This window comes from Barbatula barbatula, assembly GCF_947034865.1.
Source record: "Barbatula barbatula genome assembly, chromosome: 14".
Lineage (NCBI taxonomy): Eukaryota > Metazoa > Chordata > Actinopteri > Cypriniformes > Nemacheilidae > Barbatula > Barbatula barbatula.
In genome coordinates, this window is record NC_136777.1 from 10,499,756 (window position 1) to 10,526,588 (window position 26,833).

The 26,833-nt window shown below is 37.3% G+C and overlaps 2 protein-coding genes across 9 annotated transcripts in view; one reads left to right on the forward strand and one right to left on the reverse strand.

The window, feature by feature from the left end:
* Positions 1-20,775, forward strand: part of phactr2 (phosphatase and actin regulator 2) — a 28,749-nt gene extending 7,974 nt beyond the window's left edge. For 2 of the 8 annotated variants that reach the window (XM_079473268.1, XM_079473271.1), the window contains exons 2-13: positions 11,142-11,306; positions 11,475-11,549; positions 11,900-12,040; positions 14,165-14,395; positions 14,986-15,472; positions 16,473-16,633; positions 17,125-17,281; positions 17,412-17,467; positions 18,037-18,098; positions 18,713-18,850; positions 19,195-19,271; positions 19,650-20,775. In XM_079473268.1, the coding sequence (XP_079329394.1) occupies positions 11,142-11,306; positions 11,475-11,549; positions 11,900-12,040; positions 14,165-14,395; positions 14,986-15,472; positions 16,473-16,633; positions 17,125-17,281; positions 17,412-17,467; positions 18,037-18,098; positions 18,713-18,850; positions 19,195-19,271; positions 19,650-19,665 (1,766 nt within the window). In that variant the 3' untranslated portion in view covers positions 19,666-20,775. Of the gene's footprint in view, positions 1-5,024; positions 5,351-11,141; positions 11,307-11,474; positions 11,550-11,899; positions 12,041-14,161; positions 14,396-14,985; positions 15,473-16,472; positions 16,634-17,124; positions 17,282-17,411; positions 17,468-18,036; positions 18,099-18,712; positions 18,851-19,194; positions 19,272-19,649 lie in introns of those variants that run through there. The other 6 variants (XM_079473272.1, XM_079473274.1, XM_079473269.1 and 3 more) reach the window with 5 other exon arrangements.
* Positions 20,776-23,191: 2,416 nt separating this feature from the next.
* sf3b5 (splicing factor 3b, subunit 5) lies at positions 23,192-24,859 on the reverse strand. Its single transcript, XM_079472636.1, has 2 exons — positions 24,754-24,859; positions 23,192-23,696 (listed from the first exon to the last, which is right to left on the reverse strand). The coding sequence occupies exon 2, from the start codon at positions 23,679-23,681 to the stop codon at positions 23,421-23,423; it is 261 nt and encodes an 86-aa protein (XP_079328762.1). The 5' UTR covers positions 23,682-23,696; positions 24,754-24,859; the 3' UTR covers positions 23,192-23,420.
* Positions 24,860-26,833: the final 1,974 nt, after the last annotated feature.

Below are 26,833 nucleotides of genomic sequence, written 5' to 3' on the forward strand. Positions count from 1 at the left end.
GTTTGTAACATCCCAGGTGTCATGAAAAGTTAACCAAATAAGTGTTTTGTTTCTAATCATAATGTAATATTACATTGATATTGTGTTTTCCTTTGTGTAATCTTTTAAAAAAGTGTGTCTGATACCGTGATACAAACTAAAGTGGGGATCCTACCTTTGGATATTTTGCAATGCAAATCCATATTTGTTTGGGAGTGGTTTGCCAACTCTTGTTAGCTTTCGTGTTTTTACATAGTCAAGAACATATGCATACGCTGGTATTTACATACAAGCTTGATCGTTCTTTCATGCTAGAAATGCTGATGTGGATTATTCAGGTTGCTAACTAAACTGCTTTGTCATTAGAAATGTACAGCAAATGTGGTTTATCTTGTTGCCAAGAGGATCTGTTTAAAAAAGTGCTAGAATGAATCACATACTCTGACTTTGCACCTCACTTAAACAAATAATATATATTTATTTCTGTCTGAGATGCAGGTCGTTGCTTAACGTTTAGGGGACAGTTCACCCAAAAATAAAATTCTGTCATTATTTATCACCCTTGAACTGTTTCAAACCTGTTTAAATGACTTTGTTCTGATGAACACAAAAGAAGATATTTGTAAGAATGTTTGCAATTTTCAGTTCTGGGGCATCAATGACTACCATAGCAGGAAATATTAAAATGGTAGTCAAAGGTGCCCCAGAACTGTTCTTCAAAATATCTATAAACATTTATAAGTGTTTGGAACAACTTCAGGTTGAGTCAATAGTTACAGAATTTTCATTTTTGGGTGAACTGTCCCTTAATGGGTAAATTCGTTTCTGCCAGATTATATAAAATATTTGTTGTGCTATAGTAGGGTTAGTTGCAAGATTCAAATGTTTATATACATCCAGCGGTTATGCTAAAGGGCATAAAGGTGCGCTTCTCTTAACGCACCTTATTATGCTTTTTGTATAGTCTGTGTAAAAGTAACAATTAACCCTACATTAGTTAACCCCAATGGCATGATATTCTACCCCTTTACAAGCTTAGACCATTTTTATTTTCTTGTGAACTGAGGATCCACTAAACACAAGGGGTGTGTCATGGCACTACTTCTTATCAGTGTCCCATCCAGAAAACAGGGTTGATTCCCCCTTGATGTGTTTGGGTCTTACCAGAATTATAAGCATCTGTTTCTCTGCTTAGTGAAACTTAATGCTCTCTACCCCTTGCGCTATTATTAAATGTCCCAGATTTTCAAATAAGAGTCATACCTACTGGGGAAAAACACTTTCAGGCAGGATGTCAAGTATTGATCGACATGGCATGCCATACCTTATTGTGCTCCATCATTAGGTAAAAGGCCCAAAAGGAGTCAGAGGCTTGTCAAAACAAAAAACATGTGTAACATGTCATATCTCAAGTGTCATTATGTCAAGGTGTTGCTCAAAACAACTGATTTCACTCTCGTTCCTTATATTGAAATAAACATGAGATGGATAAGTATGACTTAATCATCTGTAGATCCAGCAGATTGAGTGCTTTAGATGTTCGCATTTCTGTGGCGGGGTGAGAAATTCTGTTTTCTAAAACATAAGAACTTTTGTCAAGTTAATAAATAAATCATCCGAGTGAAGGAAAGAACTTCAATTGCATCACTTAAACAATAATTAGCTGCTATTTTGTGCTGAGATGGCAGTTAATAATTGATGAGGATGTCCTGTGCCTTTTCCAATGATGTTGCATTTACATTCCGCTGAAAGTTTCCTTTTTAGTGGATTGTGCACTTCAAAGCCATTTATATCGGTTACTTTGATTGGCAGCGTCTCAAATCGAATGGATGGCGTACTAATATAGTTGGCTAATCTCAACGTCCAGTAAACAGTATGAGGGTATTTGGCGGCGGCTGATCCTCTGATGAACAGCATATTATAGACTAATACATAGGCATTGTATAAGCATTTGAGGGCTGTGTTTGTTTTGATGGCTCGCAAATAGATCCATTTTACGCTTCACTGTCTGCCATTAATGTCTTCCCATTTGCACTTAGGCTGCACTCTAAAGCAAATGGATAGATTTTTCTCTCTACAGTTAGTCCAGGCGTCAGTCTCCGGGGAAAATCGACTACATTGGAATTCAGATTAAGGTCCTCAAAAGAGTCTAGATGGAGAATCTGTATAGTATGTGGACCAACAATCGTGCCAACGAGTGAATTCACTTCATGTGATTAGACAGGTTTACTCATTTCTGGGTGGTGATGAAAGTTCCTGACATTCCTGTTGTTCACATTTCGAACCCACAAAATGATCAAATTTGGTGAGCTAAAGCAAAGGGTGCAGGCCAAATAGTAACTGTAAGACATTTTGAAGAATGTAGGACACCAAACAGTTCTGGTGCACTTTTGACTATACCGTTGTATTTTTTCCTACTATGGTAGTCAACGGGGCCAAAATCTGTCTGTTTATAAGCATTCTTCCAAATATCTTTATCTGTGTTCATCAGAACAAAGACATTTTTACAGATGTGGAACAACTCGAAGGTGGGTAAATGATGACAGAATTTTCATTTTTGGGTGAACTATCCCTTTAACAGTTGAACAAATTAGATGTTTACCTTCATACTGGTCAATAGATGGCAGCGTTCTCTTCAATACTGTCAGAGTATGAGGTGACTCACCATACATATGGATATGCCTCTTCTGTTTTTAAACCCGAGCCATAATCAATGCATGTCAGGAACTCATTATAGAATGCCATGACTCAGAGATCTTGTATGCAGTCTACATTTTAAATGGTATTCCAGAGATGTTTTGAAATCAACACTGTTCATTTTTAAGATATATGCTAAAGCCAATTGATATATAAAGTTATGGACACTATTACAGTCAAGTCAGACTTTAAAGTGTAACCATAATGTTCTATAATAATGACAATAATATTGCCTGTAACTGGCTTTTTTGTCTTTTTGTCTACCTTTGTACTGTATGAAAGCGCTTCATCAGAGTACACATGGATCCCTGTCAGGTCAGGTGTTAAGAGTGTGAACTGAACGGATGCAGACAGCGTATTATATCAGACTGACTCACAGATTTTACTAATGGAAGCTTTTTCAACCACAGCAGAGGGCCCCTTTAAGACAGACAAAAGAAGAATACTAAAATAGAATAATACAAGAATGGATAAATTAAAAAAACATTCTTACTGCCGCTTAGGATTTTGTGGGGCATTTCCTGAATTTGCTGGCAGAAAACAGAAAATGGGGACCAATGGTTTTTGGTTACCGACATTTTTCCAAATATCTTCTTTTGTGTTCTGCAGAAGAGAGAAAATCACACAGGAAATGTCAACAGTGTGAGTAAATGATGACAGAATTTGCATTAAAGCTAAACAACTGAGGGTGTCCTGTAAACACCCTCATTTCTTCTAAACGGACTCTTTCTTCTGTGGAAACCAAAAGAAGATATTTTGATAAATGTTTTAGTGGTTTTGTTTCCATGCAATGAAAGTCAATGGGGTCCAATGTGGTTTGATCATCAATGTTCTTCAAAATATGTATTTGTGTTTTGAGAAAATGAAGAATTTTCATTATTGGGTGAACTATCCGTTTAACAGTATGCTTGTTTTACAGGCAGTCCATTTGAAACAACACTGCAGTCAATGTCTTGCTGTAGTGCTATAGAGTAGAGGGGTGATAGGGCTCAGTCAGTGGCTCTCTAGTTATTGGTTGCCCCTTATTTGGGTTTGTGTAGGGCTGTTCGATTCCAGAATTTTTGGGATCGATTCCAACAATCGATTCCTAGCTGCCGTTTTCGATTCCTATTACATTCCCTGCATTACAACGGATTTTAATTTGTTAATAAGAAATTGACAAATTTTTCATGCATTACAAATATCTAAATATTTATAAAGAATACTGTGAGTATGTTGTAAGTGTTAATGACAGACAAATCTCTAGAGAGCTAACTCTTTTTTTCCTTTACTCTCTAATATACTCGCATGTTTTGATTTATTGCTTTTTTTGCCTTCTGATTTTATGTTAAATGCAAGTATCAACTGAAAGCTGAATATTTAAGCTTTTTGTTGATATATGGGTTGTTAAGATGGGACAATATCTGGTGGAGATACAAGAGTGTAAAACTCTGGAAGTAAAGGGTGCAAAAAATCTAAATATTGAGAAAATCGCCTTCGAAGTTGTTAATCCGAGGCCACCCACTCACAAAAATAAAGTTTTTATATATTCTGGATTGAAAATGTACAAAATATCTTTATGGAACATGATCTTTACTTAATATCCTAATGATTTTTGCCATAAAATAAAAATCTATAATTTTGACCGATACAATGTATTTTTGGCTTTTACTAAAAAAAATTCCTGTGCTACTTACGACTGTTTTTTTTATAAACCTTATAATCCTGGTCAGTATTGGAATTGAAATGCTTCAGCAAATCACAGCGTTTAAATGCTTGTTGCATTCATGCCTGCGTTCCGCTCTGCCCAGAAAAACTGTTATGATCATAAGGACATTCAGGAAGAAGAGAAGGGGTGGAGAACTCGTACATGATGCGAACATTAAGCTTTGGGAAAAACAATGGCTCGTATATCTAGCGTTGGATTGTTTTCGTAAGCCTTCCTGCACTGAATCCCACCCACCACTTCTGCTTTGGGAAAGAGGGCTGAGGTGGGAGGGGGACCTACGTATGGGTGCTTCTGGCCTCTTCTGACTGCAGGAAGTAAAACTTAAAGATTAAAGCCGTGCCATGCATTAGTATTTGGCTCTGTAAAACCTGACAAAGATACAGTTCTCAGAAAACATTGAGGAAAAGAAGAGACACAGATTGTTATTGTATCATTTTCCATCCCTCTTACACGCCATTGGGTGACAGTTAGCAACAGGCTGTTTCAACGCATGCTGTTTCAACCCAGGGTCACGGGCGTTCTTTATATTCTACTTCACATCTTTCCAAACTATGCTTTCATTTACATTTTAAAACAATGCAGCTAAAAATAGCACGGGCAGTCATACAGTTTTGTCGACTGATGTCACGTTATTGCGAGCATACACTTCCACGCTTTAAGCAGAGCTGTAGCGAGGAGGGGCTTGAAACTTCCTCCTTATGACCTCTGACTGCTTACAATCTGCAAAAACATTTCAAATCGGATATATAGATCAACGCGGCGTATTGTACGAGTTCACAAAGTATGCAGGAGCTCATTTGAAGAGCCGATCTGAGAGTTAAAGGAGTAAAATGACAGTCGTGTTATGTCGATCCACTTGGCTTTGCTGCAGAAGTTCGCGGAGCGTCGTATGATTTTTGCGTAGCGGCCCATTGAAGACAGACATGGGCCAGACATCTGTCTCCAGTTTGTCTCAGAGAGCGAGCGGTAAGTGTCTGTAGGGCTTGTCCGATGACTTACTGTTTACTCACTTACCAGACCGGTATCTCAACAATGCTCGGGGTGGAAGACAGGGGCTTTAAGCGGTCAGTATCCGCGCTTGATATATTTCATACGATTCATTTAAGACTTTATTTCAAGTTCGAAGTTCACATTTGAACACTAGCGACGGATTCAACTGAAACACCCCATAAGAGCAAACTCGGGTGTTATCGTTTGTCGGATCGCTCGCGTGTGGAAACATATATCAAGACGATCATTATCCGTTCAAAAAGCGCATCTAACCGAGAGTTCATTTGTTTGTGTTGATAAGTTAATTCTTACATTATTTTAAAGATGACGAAGTAACAAATCACTGGCCAGTGCAGGCAGGAAATGACCGTTTGTCGTTATACTGTATACAGGCTTTGTACTTTTACATTATGTCAACTGCAGAGTTATTAACTTCCCATTTACGGTCAAGTCAGAGTGTGTAAAACAAGGCTAAATTGCTTTGAACACTTTTGTAAATTAGCCATAGTTTAACCATGTGTTTTTGGTTTAGTTTGTGGCAAACCCATATGTTGGCCACAAATTTCCCATGGTTTTTACTGTAACCATAGTTTAACCATGATATTACTAAAACTATGGTCATTAAAACAGCCAATCCACCAAAAGCATGTTTTACTTTTACCATAATAAAACCATTGTTTCACTGGTGTTTTTTATTCATAACAACTCTGGTAAATGTTTGGATCTTCGTGTTGAAAAAGACCCTAAACCATCTTAGTACAGTAGTCAGTTTCAGCCTCTTTTCTACAGCAATCCTAAAATCTGACACAGTCTTCATTCCCTTTTATTTCCATCATTGCCCAAGTGCTGGGATTTAAAAGCTTTTGAGGCTATCGGTTTACCAGGAAAATGGATCAGATATTCTGTGTTTTCATGAGCAGCATGCATACAGTATCATGTTTAATTTGGTCCAGTATGCTCAAGCAGAAGGTCACAGAATTTGTCATTTCAGGAAACATTTGTTTTTCGAAAAATTCAAAGCATTGGTTTGGTGTAGTATGTATGACAATAATATGCAGATCTCTGAGACGATTCAAATATAAAATGGAGAGCGTTATTTTCTTTTTATCTTCTGATCATTTTTTAGGAAAGCCCATTGCATGGAGTTATTTTTCTGTCACAAAAAGTATTGGCTGAAATTGGTATATTGTTTTCCTGTGTATCATAAGGAACTGATGCTGTAGGAATAGAAACATAAAATGCTTCCGGAGTGTTTTATAGTCTTAAAGACACGGTAGACTCAGTCAAAAATAAAAAGTCTGTCATCCTTTTCTTGCCCTCGTAACATTTTACGCCTGTATGATCATTTTCCTATAGCAGGTTTTTCTGTGCTGTTCTTTTTAAACAATGAATAATATAGAGTCTAAAATGGCAGAAAACATAATATTAATGTGCACAACAAATGTGCTTACTGGTCTTCTGAGTAACGTCTTATGTGTCTTGTGAACTTGTGCAACATGCACAATTTTATAACAATGAAGTCCTATGGAAGTTGCAACCTATAATCTATGGTAAGGGGAGATCATTTAACATTAAAGGCAGAGTAGGCAATCCTGTCTAGAAACTTTTTTGTCATGCTGGTTGGAAGTCCTTATAGCAATCAATAAGTAAAGTAAAACATTGGCATTTTTATAATTATATATTGTCTGTGAAAGGCGTAGGGTCAAAAAGCGTTAGACCAATCTGGTCCGAGGGCAATGATACGTCATATGTACATTTACAGTAAGCATATGTTGCATCCCACTGCACATCCTGTTCTCGCAGACATCATATGTCATCAGTGCGGTCATGTGCGATGTACAGGCAGCTGGACAATGGCGGACAAAGCGAGCTAGTACCTGGAGATGTTCGTTATTGTGGTAATGAAATTCACTTTGTACTGTAATGTTTTCTCACCGGTGAATGTGACATTACTTCACTGGAACCGATCCAACAGATTGTGGTCTGTGCGTGCGCTCATGCGTTTTGGAGGAGGCGTGGCTTTGGTTGGTAATTAGCGAGAGGGAGGGATCGTATTATTGCACTGCTAGCAGGCAAACGATAGCATTTTCCAAATGATCTACTCTGCCTTTAATATTTCGAAATTGAGTCACAATAAGTTTTCGTCTGTTCCTCATACAGTAAACAGGAACAGAAACATGCAGTCAAGAGCGTTACATAAGCTAGACCGAAATATGACTGTAGTGTGCTCACATGCCTCCTTACAGGACTTAATAGAGGTTTGAATAACTAAAATCTTTTATTTTCAGATCATCATGATTATCTGTTATGTTTCAGTTTCCTAATAGAAGAAGTAAGAAATGATATATACAAACCTAAAAGTGATGTAGAACATTAGGGAATGTGGGGAGATTTGTATAAGAGTCTTTAATTTTGTCATTTTAGTATTTTGTTAAAAAATTACCTGTTTTTATCTCAAAGCAATTTTATGTCAAAGCGGATTTATTTAGATTTAAAATGTGTGAAGTGCGTTAGAGGTGTAATGAGCTTTTGAGTTAAAGTTAACTTCACATGCTGAATTAGTTGTATGAATGAATGAATGAGGCATTTATATTGAGCTTTATCGTGTATTGCTGTACACCCAATGCACTTAACAATCATATGAGGGGGGTCTCTCCTCAACCACCACCAGTGTGCAGCATCCACTTGGATGATGCGACGACAGCCACAGTACAACGCCGCCAGTTCGTTCACCACACACCTGCTATAGGTAAAGAGGAGAGGGAGATATAAAGCCAATTCAGAGGGTTGCTTTTTTTTGGGATAAATTAGGTCTATAAGTTTGACATTTGTGTCCTTGTTCCTAAATAAACCTCAAAAGTGGAATAGCTTACCTCACTGTACCTTAATGTACCCCAAAGAACTTAGAGATAGTTCAGTCAAAAATGAAAATTCTGTCATCATTTACTCACCCTATTGACATTCAAACCTTGACTTTCTTTCTTCTGCAGAACAGAAGACTGTTAACAGAAAAATATTGATCCCCATTGACTTGCATTGGGTTTGTGTCCATACAATAGAAGTCAATGGGGACCAGTGGTTTTTGGTTACCAACATTTGTTTTGTGTGTTTTGCAAAAGAAAGAAAGTCACACAGGTTTAAAATATGGTTGTTTTGCTTTGACGTTGCACATATATGTATGTACATAAAAAATACATGTGCTCAATTTACAGCACATCATGTAAAATAGTTTAGTAACTCAGCTCTAGTTTTGCACTGAAGGGCACAGATGCGCAGTCATACTCGCTCAGTTGTGAACCGGTGACCTCTTTGTTTTAAAAGTGCTTGATCCTCAGAGGCTTGTTCTTAGGGACATTATGCATGGCATCGCTGGGAGTCGCGGGCATAACAGATTCTATTAATAACCCAATCAGAGGCCAGCTGGCTGTTGACAGGCCAATGAAATCAAGGGTCAATGGCTCCTTGGGGAGAATTGATTAGAGATGAAGCACTCACGCATTCTCATGATGGTGGTGAAAAGCCCACTGATGTGTTGTACTGTCGCATGTGGCCACTAATGAAAGCTCTCCATGTGAATGACCGCCTTTATGTTGCCTCTCACACAGGGGTGTATTGAGGTGTCTTCTGTTTGCAGGTTAGATTTTGGACACCTGGAAGTTATGTGGTTTAACACTTCAATGGTCTCATTCCAAACTAAAGCCTTTATTCTAAGATCAATCTAATAATCCAAGAACATGTTTGTATATTCTGCGGAAGAGCGTGTTAAATTGAGACGCTTTAAGCTAACTTTTTTATGATGTTTAAATTTTTGACCAATATTTGAGGCTTTTTACATTTCCGTGAGTTCAGTGAGTTATGGTTTTTGTTGTTGCTTGATTTGATATTTACCTTTCATATATTGAATGAGCATTTTTGGTTAAAGACAGTTTATTGTGTATCAGACCCAGTTGTCGTGTTTTGAAACATTCTTCTTAAAGTTTGTCAATAATGACACTTCTACATTTGATCCCAAACGAGTGGATTCTACATAGCTTATTTTATGCGACGTTTGCATACACTGCTAAATAATCCTGTAAAAAAGGGACATTATCTGGCAGCTGGGACAACAAAAAATACAGCAAGATAACCCTTTTTCCTCTCATTTTTAGTTTTTTACCGTATTATAAAAATGTTAGTATTCTGTGAAAAGTGTTTAAAAAACTGTAGAATTATGTTCAATTAGTTTTTTACATTAGTTTGCTGAATTTAACAGTGTCCCAAATTTAAGAATTGTGGTTAAAAAATGACTGATATCAAATGTAATTTGACATCCTGAGGTTGAAGGATGAATTTGTCACTTACCAATTTACGAATAAAACTGACAAAGACTTTCAGGTCTGCAGAGTTCCTTCTACTTCCAAAACTACCTTGAATGCTTTCATTTTTGATATGAGAACTGAAATTTTTGAAATGAGGACCTCTTTATTTTTATATCTAGTTGCAATATCTTTTTTGACAACTTCACAAGCATTGAAACTGTATTTCAGTTTATTTCACCACATTTGAGGTTAGATGTCAGCCAGCCAGTTGAAACCAGTTAGCTTGTGTTTCGTAGAAAAACACACAGTTACAATTTCATATTCAAGACTCAAAGGTTACTTTCTCCTCAACATGTTATATGAATTATTTTAATTATTTAGATTTTTGTACTCTGCAGAGACTGTGTGTGTATGCATTTGCTTTCAATGATAGTTCTGTGTCTGCTCTGGAGCATGCTGCCTGACCCTTTGCTTATTGTTTTCAGTTTTTTTATCCTGTTTAAGCCCTTTGGAAAGTGTTCATGAGACCATTGTTCTCTTCATCTGTTGAGGTGTTCATGTTACTTTAGTCTGTTTTGTCACATTCTGCATGTCAGTGTTTGGGTTATGCTTGCAGGAAAAACATTTTTTTGATTGACAAGTTTCATATCCCCTTGCGTGGGCCATGTGAAAAGCCGCACCTCTCAGACTGTATGTCAAACTAGTTTTTTCATCCCAGCTAACAAGAAATGATATGGGCTCAGGGCTGGGCAATATTTTATATCTCGATATCTTTCCAAGTATTGATGATACTCGGTCATAATAGTTTTGCTTTTACATAAGATAATCAAAAAACAATATTTTATGTTTTCACCAATTTGAAAAAGGGAGCATTATTTGGATAGAATATTCAGAAAACAATGTAGTGCTATTGACTACTTTTAAATGCATTTTGCTATATTTGTATCATGTAAAAGGATCATGAAATTGCCTTTTATACTATAATATAATTTAACAGCATTTAAAATTCTTGATATTCTGAAATGTTATATTTGCTGCACAATTATCTTGATAAAATCCAATTTTTGATATATTTGGATTATTCATATAACACAATGCTGTATAAATTTGTCTGAGGAACAGACTGAAATTAAAACTCATGAAACTCCCACACATCCCTGTTCCACAAATTTTTCTTTGATTTGGCATTAACAGTTCTGGTTTGTCTGAGCTGCAACCCAGTGGTTAGTGTGTCACACACATATAAAATATGAGCTGTTGGTTCCAGTCTGACCTGGGTAATGGCCCACACCCCAACTCTCATCCTCATACCCCTGTCTGCCTTAACAGTACTATATATTTATAAAATTCTTGTTTGACCCATTTGTTTTAGTGATGGTCTGTGGTCTAAAAATGCCTACTTTTCATTATTAAGGGATCAGCCCAGTGTCTTTGATTTATGTCATTCGTTGGTCTCGCCTCTCTTTTAGTGGAAGGACTAGAAAAATCTTCGCTGGCCAACTGTGATGTGGTGGGAAGCTCACAGTCTGCTCCGCTGAAAGGAAAGGGTAAACTCTCTTCTCTGGGAAAGATCTTTAAACCTTGGAAATGGAGGAAAAAGAGGACCAGTGATAAGTTCCAGGACCTCTCCAAAGGTACTTTTCTGTGTAGTCATATCTGTTTGCTTGCTTTTTAATCTTTGGGACATCATTAATGGATGCAGTGCACGTAAATGTAAAATATTATAACTGGCATCTGCTTGCAATGTCTGTGAGCCTCAGTGGTGATATGCAATCATATCTTTGTGTTCTTCATCTTTATAGTTTTGGAGAGAAAGATATCCACCCGGCAAACTCGAGAAGAGCTCATAAAGAAGGGTGTACTCATTCCAGATCAGGGTGAGATTCATAATAAATGAAGGGAATATGATACATGAATATCTTCAGCTGCTGTTCTGCAATATTAAAAGAATAAAGTTGTTTGAGTAAACAGTCCTTACCTAGTGTAATAGCTTAAAAACGGTTTGTTTGAGTACTGTACATTGTGCTAATTTACAGACGATAACTTTCTGAAGTGCATTTTTGCAGTGTTTGGTGTGGTGTGGGGTGGGGTGGCGTGGCGTGGCGTGGCTAGCAACTGTTGAGCTACTGAAATGCTTTGTACGAGCAATTCTGTTAAATGCCCGAAATGTAATAGCAAGCACAATTCAATTTGTATGTTTGACTCAGCCATGTTTGCCTATCTTTAGATGATACTGTGAACACAGAGACCTTGAATGGTCATGCAGGGTCCAGTGGAATCACTGAGAAGGTCAAAGTGGACATTGAAACACCAGACAAAGTCCCTGAAGAGAAAGCAGAATTGGCAACAGTTTCAGAGGACACAGAAGGTAAAGCCATTTTGGACGTTATACAATAAAAAATAATTTTCACATGATTTAATCTCATCATAATGTTTCGCCCTATTTTGGTCTTTTAATGTCAAGCCTCTCATGAGGAACATTACTTTACCAGAGACCCAAAGATTGACCCTCTGATGCTTTGTTCTTAACTGTTCTCGAGTCCGTTAATGTCTTTTGCAGCATGCTAATGGTTGTGTCTTGAAAGTATTTTAGACAGTGCATGCGATTAATATTAAAATATTAATAATATAATATGACTAACAAAACGTATCATTCCATACCATTGTACCATATTATCATGCCATGCATGCATAATGTCATGTATGTGTTAACGTTATGGGCTTCAGAAATAAGTTCAAGTCAAAGTTGGTGTTGTAACAAAAGATTGGATGAAGGTGCAGTCATACTGTTGAGTGGTAGCGTGCCGTATTTCTAATATAAATATAAATTGCATCGTTGTGAGGATGTGGTCAAGTCTAATATATGAAGAGTTTGGTTCCAAAATTCATGTTTTTTATTCCAAATCAAACTGCAGTTGGTTTGTTTTGATTTAAGCCATAATAACGAAAGAAATACAGCTAACTAACACAAGAAAAACATGATAATATAATAAAAAACGTTTTTTTTTTTTGCAGAGTTATCTCATTTTGGATCCAAAGTCTTTATATTAAAAAACAAATTGAGATTTTTGTAGAACTATGAGATAGGGGTTGTGGCTTTAATTTACTGTGTTTAGCGGCCCCGCCCTGGTTGATTAATGTGCTTTATATCTCAACAGCTATGGTTTCCTAAGAATTACAAGGTTCTATCTGATATTTTGGTAAAAAATATATATATTTTGGTCTCATTCTGAGAAAACGTATTTACTATATGTGAGGGTTTTTCTAGAAGTTTTGTACATTTCGGGACTATTTAAACAAGGTTCTAGGCGAACTCTAACTTTGTTCTATAAGGTTCTATTTTAGTTAAACAGCCCTTTGAATGCACACAAGATGACCAATCAGCTTTCTTTGATCCAATCCATTTTCCTTAAATGTAACAATATTAAGCATTAAATGTCAAACAGTCAACAATTTATTGATGGGTTCCTAATTAAAACAATATATATTAGTGTGTTATTTCAGTCATACTTGTCTCCAGAGAGAAAGCTATTTAACTGTCCCACTTTCTGTGGAATCAAGTAAGGTTCCTACCTAGAATGAACATTTGCTCAAGACAAAATGTTTAGCACTGCTTTTTATGCTTAACTTTAAAGTCCCCGTGGACCGGAAGTTGCGATTGTTTTTACTTCCGTATTATGACACATTTCCGAGTGAAAAGGAATTTCAAAGCAGATAATTTGTAGGCGTGCGTTTTTCACTGCGAATTGATTGGATGTGCTCAATAGCTCAATATGTCAAAACTGCTCAGAATGCAGATAGAACCATATAATTCAAATGTGACACTATGGCTGATGTAATCTCATGACTTAACAGCGAAAATCTAGGTGATGGGTAATACCCTGTTTTGACTGACATCATTTTGGATGTATCATTGAAAGCCGTGGGCAGCTGGAGTCATATTTTTAGTATTTAGTATGTTTTACACCAATTCTCTAATTGTTTCCATCACATCCCCCCCTTCTCCTCCCAATGGTGAATATACTTTATTCTCAGTAAGTCTAATTTCGAAGTGGTGGGAGGAGAAACAAGGTTTACATAGCAATAAAACCACTCCCGGCTATGAGTTACAGGAATTTTAGTATGGGCGAGGGATGTTTTTATTCTAGAACACTAAATCTAGACTTTTTACAGATGTTAAACAATGGGTCACCTTGGGATGTTAGAAGATGTGTTGTAACAGCTTTGAATGCAGTTCGTCTAATAAGAATTTAAAATCTGAAATGTTATAAGAAATGAACGAATAAGGACTGTTGGCAGTGAGCATTCTCCTTATCAAAAATTTGAAGTATAATGCGATTATTTAAATTACCTCAAAAATATTCTTCCTGAAATGCTCTTTATACCTGATGTGGTTGCTGACCTCACCACAACTGTCAGTTTGCTATTTGGGGCTCTTGTGAGTCAGTTAACAGAGTAACCGTTGAGGCTCTGCTCCTCTGTGCTCCAGTAGAGAAGAAGAACAACAATCCCAGCACACAGGCCAGTGAGTCAAACGCTCCAAAAACACCTCCTAAAAAACAACAGGTCACACCCCCAAAAACCCCAGGTGAGGCTTCGGGTACAGGTGTGAAGAGAGGGGGCCAGGCAGGGGCCAAAAAGGTGACCAAGAGCACCACTAAGCAGGTGACTGCTCCTCCTCCTTCATCCAAACAAACCACTCGAAGTGCCACACGTGGCAACGGTGAGTAAACCTGTCAGTATGCATGCGTCGTGTGCATGCTTCGTGCATGAAGGGGCCCTGTTTGTTATCTTTTTCCTCTCAACCGGCCTCGCTGGGATCCAGATGTCTTCTTGAAGCGCAAAATCGTGACTTATTCTTGACCCAGCATGACTTTGTGTTATTGTTTTTCTGCCTGCCTTACGTGTGTATGACTGTCTTGTTAAACATTATAATCATTTATTAATGAATGTGAAACGTGTCTCATTTGCATGTTAGCAGACTGGATATGTGCTTCATTCATATCATTGAGTAACCGCAGGGGCTCGCTGCCACACACTGTGTTCTTCCTTTTATCTTTTAATCTGTTTATTGTTTGTTTCTGGTGCTGCTCAGTGTTGGTGGCTTGACTATTTTAACAGAATATATTTCTGTGTGTTTGATATTTATGGTTATTGTGTTTGCATACTTTCATCATTAGAACATGAACTGCTTTCCATTTTCAATAAATAAATGAAAAACATATTATACTTCCACTTCCTGTCTCTTGTGAATGTGAAACTAAACTATCAGAGGCACCATCTTACATTCTTGTCTTGAAATTTTCTTCACAGCTAAACCCACCAATGCTAAGAAAACCACCGGCACATCCAAAGTTTCTACTCAGGCTTCAAGACAATCATCTTTATCCACCTCCTCGAAGACCCCAAAGAACAACGGCACAGAACTGAAGGTAACACAAGCCAAGTCTGGCAAAAAAAGCGAACCCTCCAGGTCACCACGACCCTCTTCCAAACCTTCTTCTGAGACGGGCAGCGTTCCTGTAGAAAGCTCATCTAAAAAGGACCAAAAGAAAAAAGAAGTGACCTCTGATGTTAAACGGTCCGTTGAGGAGAAATCTCAGGACAGGAAGGGTCCGAAGGGTCACGCTTCAGAATGTTCTTCAGAACCGAACAAAATTCAGCTCCATGTTAATGAGGCAACAGAGGAAACGCCCTTTACTAGATCTTCAAATGAACTTTCCTCACACACTTCAGATAAACCTGTGAACACAGAGAGTGAGGCTGTGGAGGAGAAGACAACAACGGACCAGACACAAACGTGAGCATACTTTTAATATTAATTGGCAGAACATTCTAGTTTTTATAGTTATTTGAATGTTGATTGGGGTAAGAGCATCTTTTCAAAACCACAAATATAAATGAGTGAATCTATAGACCACTTTGCAAGATGTAAGCACTGCTCCAAGTGCACTGGACTGTTATTTTTGAGCATATTATTGATAGCAAAAACAAGTTTCAAATGATACATAGTTTGTGATAATTGATTGAATAATAATGTAAAACAAAAATTATGGCCAATGGGCCCTGCATGTTACAGGGATATTTCAACCAAGAAACAAAATTTCCCCATGTTTTACTCCTCCTCAATGCATCCTAACTTAATATGACTTTATTCTTGAAGAATAATGCAGTCAGAGTGATATTACCATGTATCTTTTTACTTCCAAGTGGTAGAATGGGAGAGAATGGGGGCTCCAAAAATTTAATCCATCGTCATTCAAAGACCGGCTCTGTGGTCTTAACAAAGGTCTTCTGAAGCGAATCAATACGTTTGTTCAAGAGAAATATCCATATTGACAATGCTATTAACGATAATGTCTAGCTTGCGTTATCCCTCGGCTGTGCATGAACCAAAGGTTTTTTTTTCCGGCAAATTACAGTGACGAAAGCTTCAGCCCAGAGGAGGAGTTATCCTCTTGGAACAAAACGAAAAATGGTGCGTTTGTCATCAGAATTTACGACACGCCAGCGTCATGCGGCGGAAAAACATGTAGTGGAGCGATAGCGGAAGCCAGACAGTATTGTTAATAGCGTTGTCAATATGGATTATGAAGGCACCCATTTACTTCTATTGTACGGACACAAAACCAATGCAAGTGAACGGGTGCCAGTTAACAACATTCTTCAAAATATCTTCTTCTGTGTTCTGCGGAAGAAAGTCATACAGGTTTCAAATGACATGAGGGTGAGTAAATGATGACAGGACTTTTATTTTTATTATAAAGTAATACATTGACCTCCTCCTCTGCCTTTTGTAGGACTGAAGGAGAGAAAACACAAGCTGTCAATGTGGAAAACCCAGAGGTGACCTTCATTCCTGACACCATAACAGAAAACCATGCCAATGATTCTGATTCAGACGGGCCTATACTCTACAAGGATGATGAAGAAGATGATGAAGATGACGAGTATACTTCTAGTACGTGCACTTGTTTGCCTTGTGTTCATTGCATGTCCACTGCTTTTCTGTGTATCGGTGAAGGCATTTAAAAAGAGATCTGAATAAATATTTTGTAACTTGATTGAACTTGTTTTTGGTTATCTGACAAAAGCTTTGAATCAACAGCTCTTTCAGGATTTGCTCAGAAAATTATACTACAGGCGTCTCATCAGCCTTTATGTTTATGTGTAACCACACACAACATTTCTAAGAGGCCTTTTCCTTAGTATTAACATTTTGGAAATTTCTCCACAAAAGACTTTTTGGCAAAGCAGTGGTATAAGCATGGACTTACTTAGTCAAACAGGAAAATCATGCTGTCTTTTTGACACACTGGTAACTGTGCAGGTTTCTTGCTGCCGACGCACTATACTCAACACATTCCTTCATAGACTAATTCCTGTTTCTGGTTTTCTGTTCTTTCCACACTGCATGTGCATTAAAGCGTTCGCTGTATTTTTTTTTCGCAGGCTCCCTCGCCAACAAAATTCGCCGCAGAGACACACTTGCCATTAAACTTGGAAACCGACCCAGCAAGAAGTGGCTGGAAGAGAAGAACATTCTCCCACGGACATCAGAGACAGAGCGGCAAGAACTGTGGCAGCAGATCGGCTGCAAACTAGTCAGGTATATTTATCGTCTGCCCCGTCGTTTGTATTATTCATCCTCTGTACTTCTGCGCTCATTTATGATTAACACCAGTGCTGTACTATAACATTTATTAATAATAGTGACTTGTTTTGTGTTTCTACTATAGACGGCTGAGCCAGAGGCCCACCACAGAAGAACTAGAACAGCGAAATATCCTGAAACGTATGTTCCCTTAGTCTCATTTACATTGTCTGTTGACAGTTTGATTAGAAAGCACAAACAAAGTTTGGATGCCTCGGAGGTATGATGTTTGTTTTTGCTTATTGTTGCCTCTGGCATTCGAGAGAGTTATTGAGTCACAGATGTTCTGCCATTGCGTGATGGATCTTTTATGCCGCCTTTGTTTTAATGGGGTTGAAATGATTGGGACTAGGAATTGAATGGCGTCCTGTTCATAAACAAGTGGATGTAAACAAGTTCAAAATGCTCAAAATTCGCTGCTTATTCGCCTCTACAGCATTTGCTTTTAGCAGGAATCACATTTAAGGCCCGAAAGTGGCAAATGTAGAATTGGATTCTGTAATTTATTGTTTCCCGAAATTTTTATTTTAAAGATCAATGAATTATTATTAAAATTGGTATCAAACGGATGGAATCGATCTTTATAAGGAATTTGAAAGCCTATTAAAAGACACATTCATTGTAATGGGTTAAAGAAAACTAATAAAATGAATTATTAAAATATAAAACTAAGCAATTAAAGTATATGAATCTTCCTTGTGTCACTTTAGAGAAGAACGAGGAGGAAGAACAAGAGGCCAAGCAGGAGATCAAAAGAAGACTTTCCAGGAAGGTATAGACTTCAGTCTGTTAGATTATTGTTTGTCAGATATGGAAACAAAACGTAAATGCACTGCAATTCCAAACACTCAAAACCTGTTACATCAGCATAATACTGAATGAATGAGTTCTGAATCATCAAGAATCAAAGTCATTGAGACATCATCAAGTCGACAACCTAGGTTTTGTGGATATGGCGCCCTCTGCTGGTCAACCAATAATGTTAATCAAAATACAAGGAGCCTGTCTACTCAATACATTGTTTATGAATGTGACAGAATTACATTTTGAGGGTGTTCATGCCTTCTTGACTATGACTTCGTATTTTGGGCTGTTTCTTCGCCCCTTTAAAAGTAGATTGAGACAAATTTGGCTATTTCAATATTGTTTATTTAAACCCTATTTCAATTTAAGGTTTTGAGGAATGAGCAGAGGCTAGAAAAGGGGGTTTAGTATATCGGTAATGGCCAATATTATTCAGAGAATCTGGACAGAGGATTTTAACAGGCAATAGATCAGATCTGTGAAACATCAGCAGTGACCCTTGAGCAAGAGCATGTGAATCTGTTTTAAAGGTGACTGTAAACACATTAAAAGATGACTCAAGGAATTGCTCTTTGTGTACAGTTAAGCGTCCGGCCCACAGTCGCAGAGCTGGTGGCTCGTAGAATTTTGCGCTTCAATGAATATGTGGAGGTCACGGAAGCAAAAGACTATGATCGCCGGGCTGACAAACCCTGGACCAGGTTAACCCCTGCTGACAAAGTAGGCCATCTTTCCTTGTTATAATTTTGAATTGCACATGCAGTTCTATATAGCAGCCTTATTTTTGTTTGTTAAAAAATCACTATTAAAAAGTCATATTACTTTAGTCAATGAATGTGTATTTTTTCTAATTAAAACAAAATAGTTTTTATGAACACATTTTTTATGCTATAAAAAAATGTATCATAAATATCGCAAGATATGTTGCGGGGGGTCAAAGATGCCACCTACTTATAAAGTTTTTCATTCAAAGTACAGTAAATGTGTGTCAATATTTTGCTGCTCTTGCTAAACATCTTTACACAAAATCGATTGTCATTTTTCCTATTTTCTTTTTTTAACAGGCTGCTATACGCAAAGAACTGAATGAGTTTAAAAGCAAAGAGATGGAAGTCCATAAAGAAAGCAGACAGTTCACCAGGTAAGTGCTCGTTGTTTTCAAGAGCCTATTAAAGAAAAGTGACACATAAGGGATTCCATTGCTTCACTTGCTGTGATTTGATCATCACCCTGTTTGAGCATTAATTCCTGCCCATCCTTTTGCCAGCCAGTCTGCATATTCAGTATCTACTTGGAAGTGGTAGAAAGGCACAGGATAATTTCTTATTTTATCTTTCATCTATCAGTATGTATTTGGCAGGACATTCATTCAACAAGACCCCACTGATAGACTGGATAATAATAAAAAGGTCCTATCAGTTGGTCTTTTCACAGATAGATGCCTTTGTTTGCCATAAACATTGCTCAGACCTGTTCTTGTTTCCTGGTGCTAAAATAGCGTCCTTCTTTTTCTTGCCAGGTTTCATCGGCCCTGAGGCGGTGCTGGCTGGCGGGGGTGATGGAAGCCTGCAAACTCAAAGCTCTCTCTTCCGGTTTCTTCAACCATGCTTCCTGCTGGGAGACAAACAGACTGGCTCCTGCTGCAACCGGCTATTCTATGGCACAGGCTGCGCTCCCTGCTGGCCTTCTTTGTCTTTGGTTATTGCTTTCAGCCACTGGGGGGCTATTGCATATCCGAGGATGGACCTGGAATGCCGTTGTGAGAGAGAGAGACCTTCACAAAATATAAAGCAATTCAAGGATTCTGACCATTTTTTAAACCTTTTGTTTTTTTGCACACACTAAGGACAAAACTTGCACAATTTTCCAGTGCAACAGTGCAAAACAGGCAGTGACTCATTCTTGTATTGTTGCTGCGTGCGCGTCCAAAATAAATTCAGTTTTTTCTATATACTACAGTACCTTTTCTTCTACAGTATTCTGAGTCCAGTAACGTCAATGAATAGCCGTGCATGCGAAAACCGTTTATAAGACAAAAGTACCTGGTTCTTTCCATCAGTGTACATTAAATGGATATTGAAATCCAGGTTTATTACTGCCATCTGTATCCTGATTATAAACACCCTCTATATAATAGACGATATGTAATCAGATTTATGTTGTGCCTTGACAGTGTTTTTTTTGTTTCCCCACAGTCGGATTACTTGATATACATGGTTGTTGTAACATATCTGTAACTGCTGTACAGGAAAAAAACTATATAATGTTTATGACATATTCCATGTCTATTTACCTTTTCGATCTCTTTTCGTCGAAATGAGTTCCAGTGAATGTGGATTTGGCTTTTATACATAAATTGGTGGGTTTTATTAGGCACGGTGGTGCAGAGCCATATAGAAATTGTGGCAGGCAAGATAATTTATTCAAGAGTTTTAACTTGAAAAATTGGAATGAGCCTCTCCACATGAGAAAAGGTGGGATTTAGTCCACAATAGAATGTGTCACACATATTGGTGCTCTATATAAAATGATATCAAAAGTAGTCTTTGTTAATATAGTTTTTTGGGGGAGAAACTGTTTTAAATTATTTCAAATCAGTTGTACAGACTGTGTATGATACATGTGAATACATCACGTACATTGCACGTTGGTTTGTTTTTCTTTTGATAGAGCAACATGTTTAAAGGATGATGATAAACAGCTTAACTTGTATTTACCATTATAAATGGTTAGTAAGTCACATAAAAGATCAAGAGAAATTATCAGAATCTTATATATTTATAAGACATATTAACATATTTATGTTTAATCTTTATTTAAACACAAGATGTATCGAAGAGGCCTTTTATTACTATTATATGTATATATTCAACATGCTTTTGTATATATTCTAAATCTGACTCTGCATATTAAGATAACATGTGAATTTCTCATGTCTTTAAACAGAATCCAAGCTAAGGGAAATCTTACAATAGTGCTATCAACATATTGTCATTTTTATAAGAGTATCTCATAACATGAGGAATTCAGTTGTTTATAATAATGGCCTAAAATATGAAATATGTTGTTGTTCTTTTGTGTGTTGACAAGCATATCTGCTTACTTAATTTGATGCTAAATGTATAAAGAATATTAGCAAAGACAGAAGCTACAAAAATGTCAAAGGATCAGATGTATGTTCAGAAATTATTATAAAAGCCAATAGCCTCTTTCCCCTTCCGTTTTTCTTCAATATCTCAGATCTCCATCTGTTTCTCTCCTTAAGTTATAGTGCTAAGTGAGGATTAAGGACTGGGAATGCAAGAACACGAATGCACTCGTTTCACAAAATATTTGGCCAGTGGATGTAACACAGCGAGATCTTCCGGCTGGTTTAATGTCACGGTGCAGTCAACTGTAAAAGCTATGAGCACTCAAGTAAAAAAAGCAACTAATGGAATAAACTGGTTTCATATTCATATTTGGACACTTGTTTAATAGATCAAATGGTTAAGAGAGAATAAATGACATTAGTATCCTTAAGGCTGTAAGTGGTTATAGTCAATTTCAGTTCCACATTTTTAAGGTTACATAAGCTTTTTGAATTTATATTTTATGATTTGTAGACGCTGTGTACACTCTGAAATATTTCGAGCTGCAGGTCTTACGGGCATGTTTTTATAAGATATAATTTAATTGCATTAGATCAATGTAATGTGAATAATAACTGTAAAAGAAGCTAGTTTTATTGTAGTTGTCAGTCATGGGTATCATAAATGGTTAGATTCTTACATGGATGAATATCCTGTGGTGGCCTTGTTGTTAAAAACGAGGTTATCAATAGTAAGTTGAACTGTTTGTAATAACACGCCGTTGTTGTAAATAATCCATCAAAAGCCTGTTATTGTAAGAAACGGCATGGTATTCAGGGATTCTTTTTGCGTAAGTGGGCAACAATTTCAGCAGCTGTGATCTTGATCTGTTTTCTCAGTGACGCACAGCAAATCTGTATTGTGTATAATTCTACCACTATCCTGATATTGACATATTTGTTTTGGGAAACCCAGTGTCTGATAGAGTCTTGTAAATTTATACAGCAAATATTAAGAGCGTGTGTAAACCCCATTGATCTTATATTGAACTACAGCATGAGAGGCTAGGTTAATTGTGTCATTGCATTGTTCAGATCTTACATTATTCTTTACAATGACATCATAGTACATCTTCTAACGTATTTGTACAATGTGGAGAATAGCACAGATGAGTGTTTTATCGTGGACAAACTATATAAGTAACTTTAGAAAGACTGAGATGCAGGTGAAAGCTATATGACTAACTATATGGCTTCAAGGTTAGTGTCAGCCACTGAAGGACATTACACGTGTTTTTATAAGTTTACGTCAATGTTCTGGCTTTTTGTGCAAATAGCCCAGGTGTTTTCATTTCACACAGTAATCAATGAACCAGCTCAAGCTCCTTAGTGGGCATATGCCTTACTCACATATTTTTGGTTACTGTGACCCCTCACCGGGTTTTTAAATATAACATGTTATTCCTCGTAAAAGTTGGACCTGAGCAGAACTGGTGATCCGCTGTGCCTGTGTGTTGTTCCTGACACAGCAGAAATGACTGTGTCGTGAGAATAACTCAAACTGTGGGGCCAGCTGGTGAGGATTTACCCTGCTATGCTGGTGGCAACACTGCCAACACGCTACACAGACTCCCTTATCAGTGAAGTCCTAGCAATGTGAAATGACCTCCCGACTAATTCAGACAAAACATTGGAAAAAACACTCTGAATCTCATGCATTGATTTGATTTCCTGTTAAATGAGCGATTAACATCAAAACAAATGTATCGTACATATTGTAGTATCCGTTTCTTGGGAGTAAATGATGAATGTTCATCCATTCTTAATAATATGGAAGTGGACCCTTTGAAGTGATCATTAACTCGAATTACCAGCAAATGCTCAAATAAGAAATGTTTTTGTATTCAAATTATCTTTACGGACCATAGGGCTCATAGTGAAATTATTAATGATCAACTATAAAACAATAAAATGACTGCACTTCCACAGTAGTCAAATATTTTTAACTTTAATTTTCTTCAGAAATACATGTAGTTCACAATAACTAATACAAAATGCACAATAAAAAATAAAGAGATCCTCGATCCTCAAAAAAGAGGTTTAACGGAACACCCAAATCACTCCCCCCACGTGTCCAGAACCTCTCTATATGATCTCTCATCACTGAACAAACTGATGTAGAGCACAGCTGTATAAAACAAACTGTACGCGGCTCTAACTTTAAGCATCTTCAGGTTTGTCAGCTGGTGGCCCGCATGGCTGCAGCATCTTCTCCATCAGGTTAAAGCGAACACGAGCCTTGCTCTCGTTCTCAGCAACGGCGAAGTAATTGAGAAGGTCAAAATGTCCCATGTAGGAGCAGTAAGAGTCTCTGTGCTGGTTAACCAGCCACTCCCATTTGCTGGTGTCTGCGTGACCTGTGCCGATGTACTTGGACTGAAGATGCTCCAGCTGGCTGTGGATGTTGTAACGGTCGGTCATCTTCAGTGACAAAATCTATGTTTCAGAGACAAAGAGATAGAAATAACAACTACTCATTTCTGATTTGGCACCAAAGAGATATACAGCCGTAATTGGTCATGTCAAACAAGTAATCTGTAGCACGAAAACATCATTTATTCAGAAACAGATTTTCTCAGTGTTGTCAAATGCATATGGAACGTAATGGAATTTGGGTATTTCAGTTATATTCTATTAACTCTTGTTCCATGGCATAAACTAGAAAGACACATTTTGTAGTAAGTGGCCGTAACAACAATTTCCTTTACCATTTGATACAATTTACTTATTTTATGCAACATACTTGTAAGCAGGCCTACTCTCACTTGATGGGTTGCAGTTATGATAAACAATATCCCAACCCTCATCATTTCCTTTTCAATCGCATGCCAGCTTTTATGGCTGTTACCCCAAACACAACCACACCTCAAACATATTAGCAGAACAACATGTACACAATCTAATTTTGCAGATATTTAGTATTCTACATAGTAGATTTAGAAAATATGTAAATGAAGAGACTTAAGAGTCTATTAGTAAATAAAACATTGCCTAGCCTAGCTAAGGGGTCGACGTGGTATTTTAATTGACGTTTATAATACAATTAGCCTTCATACATTTCACAAGTCTAAAGATTAAAGAGCAGTAGCAGATATAAAAACAACGATAACAGACTGGATGTCTACGCACTAATCGAGTGTTTCATTTTCAAGTTTAGGTTAATGGTAACGTTAAGCCTACTACCATTGACGTGCATTACGGCCCTACATGCATTGTGTTCAGTGGATTGATGATATATAAACAGATCTTAAATACTATCGTTTTGAAAGTGAGATTGAGAATTATCGTATAATTAAACCGAAGTTTAAAACACATTTAATGCATTGCGAAAAACTAATTTGATTATAAGCAAACCCGATTAGCAGCTTGGTGAGCTAACGTTAAATGAACGTAACTTTAGCTAAATACGCTTTTCGGGCTGAACGGATTTCTATCTTTTACTTAAACGACACCAATACATCTGCTATTCTGTGAGCAAAAACATGTCACTTACCTACGACAAAACACAAAGGGATGAGTACACTCGATGTGTCGTCCAGTGTCTCGTTAGCGTTGTTAGCACAAACGCCGAATGAGCGGAAGGTGTAGCACTAAAATCGTCCCGAGTACGGAAACGTTGCTACGGAGACCGTTCCTATCAGGAGGAAACTAAAAGGCATGTGACTACATTCATAAAGATTCCAGTGGATAGATAATTAAAAATGTTAAGAAAACACTATAAACCCTTCTTATGGTAGCAGCCACTTTATGTTTTTCGGTTTCTTCGTATGACTTGAAAAAGCATGGACGCAAGGCGGAGGTTTAGTCGGTGCATTTATTCGGCATTTGTGCTTTTAATCACCCACGTGCGTCATAACGTCCTACTTTAAAAGCTCTTGACTTCTGTGTTGTTGATCAAAGTCATGAAATTTGCAATGCATTACTTTGTAGAAATGGCTCGCTGTATTATTTTGAGTAATAAGAAATGACGCAGCATGTTTGTAAGGGGAACACTTCTTAATACTGCCAGCTAGTACTGTCCATGGGAGTGTGGATGAAACCCTCATTAAAATCGAATGAGTTGGAATCTGTGCCTCACAGCTGGAATATTTCCACGTGTGTTTTAAGGTGTGAAATGCTCCTTTGTTGAGGCTCTCCAACAGTCTCATGAGTTTCAAAAGCTGTGCTCCAATATTTTGGAGGTAAATCCTGCGTTCATTACAGCAGAAGCTTCAGTTGAAACCGTCCGTACTTACGGTGTCTGTCAATGTCCTCGTCTATTTTGAAGTGTTTTTGTATTTAATGAGAGATTTTTGTATTTACTAAGTGTTGACTGTTATCCAAGTCTGCTTTAACTGCAGTGCTTTTCAAATGATCTGATGCTTGATTGGTTAAAAATGCAAAATGGCTTTTTAATTTGGAATGGATTCCCTGTGTAAACCCCAACAGTGCAATTTACCATATGAAATAGGTTCATTTGAAGTTACATTGGATATATTGGCTCGCTGCTTTCTTAATTCTGTTAAATATTTTCCAAGGAATTACTTTATTGTATAGCCTGTAGGCCTATACTGTAGGCTATGGCATACAGTGTATGCTCTACCTTTAAGGCTTTTTACATTTTTGAAAAGGGGGAAGTCTCTTCACATGTTTCGGACACAGAAAGTGCTGTCATTTATAAAATGACTGTAAAAGGCCTTTAGCACAAAGTCTTGATTACCTCAAGTTCAATTTATTCTCCACTGCACTTCATTGAGGTGTTTAAGAGGTTTCTATAGAATCCATCTTCAACTTGAATTATGTTGTATTGAGCAAAGTAGTGGGCGGGATGAAAACAGGATGATGACACTGTATCTAAAGATCTTAAGAACCGCATCCTTCCTATGTGCGTTTAAGCACAACGTTTATCTTATTAATGTTTAACACATTCTCATTTCTAGGAAAAAAGCTCTATAATTGTTGCCACTTCAGGACAGTGAAAATGCACACACGATGATAAAATGAAAGACTCTCTGCCATCGTTCTCGCCTTGGGTTATGCGCTAAGCTGTCCTGAACATACTAGCTCTGTTCCTTAATTTCCCCTGGGTATTGCATCAAGACTGCATGTGGGGAAACTGGAACAAAATGACTGAAATGGCAGCTCAAAGGCCATGATTATTTGATTCCAAAGTATTAAAAAATGAATTATTGTCCATTTACAGCTGGCGAGGGTCTCAAACTAGATGATAAAGATCTTGGTAATAACTGAAAACAGCTGGAACAGTCTTACAGTTTGTGTAGTCACAGAGGTCTCGTGTTCAAGTATCTAGAAGAGATAATGTCCTGGTGAGTGAGAAATGTTCATCCAAAGATATTTCGATTTCGTGATAAATCCTTGTACTTCGAAGAAATGTCAAATGTTATAGCGTATAAAAACGTATGTTTTTGCAAGAATTTCGATTCAAAATTAGTGAAGCTGAAATAAATGTCATACCAAAACTTTTTTTTAAAAACCTCAAGCTGAATACACACTACAGCCTACAAGTCCCAAGCTTTTGCATTTTTGAGGCTTGATACATATCACATTATATTAATATAACACACATTTTTTAT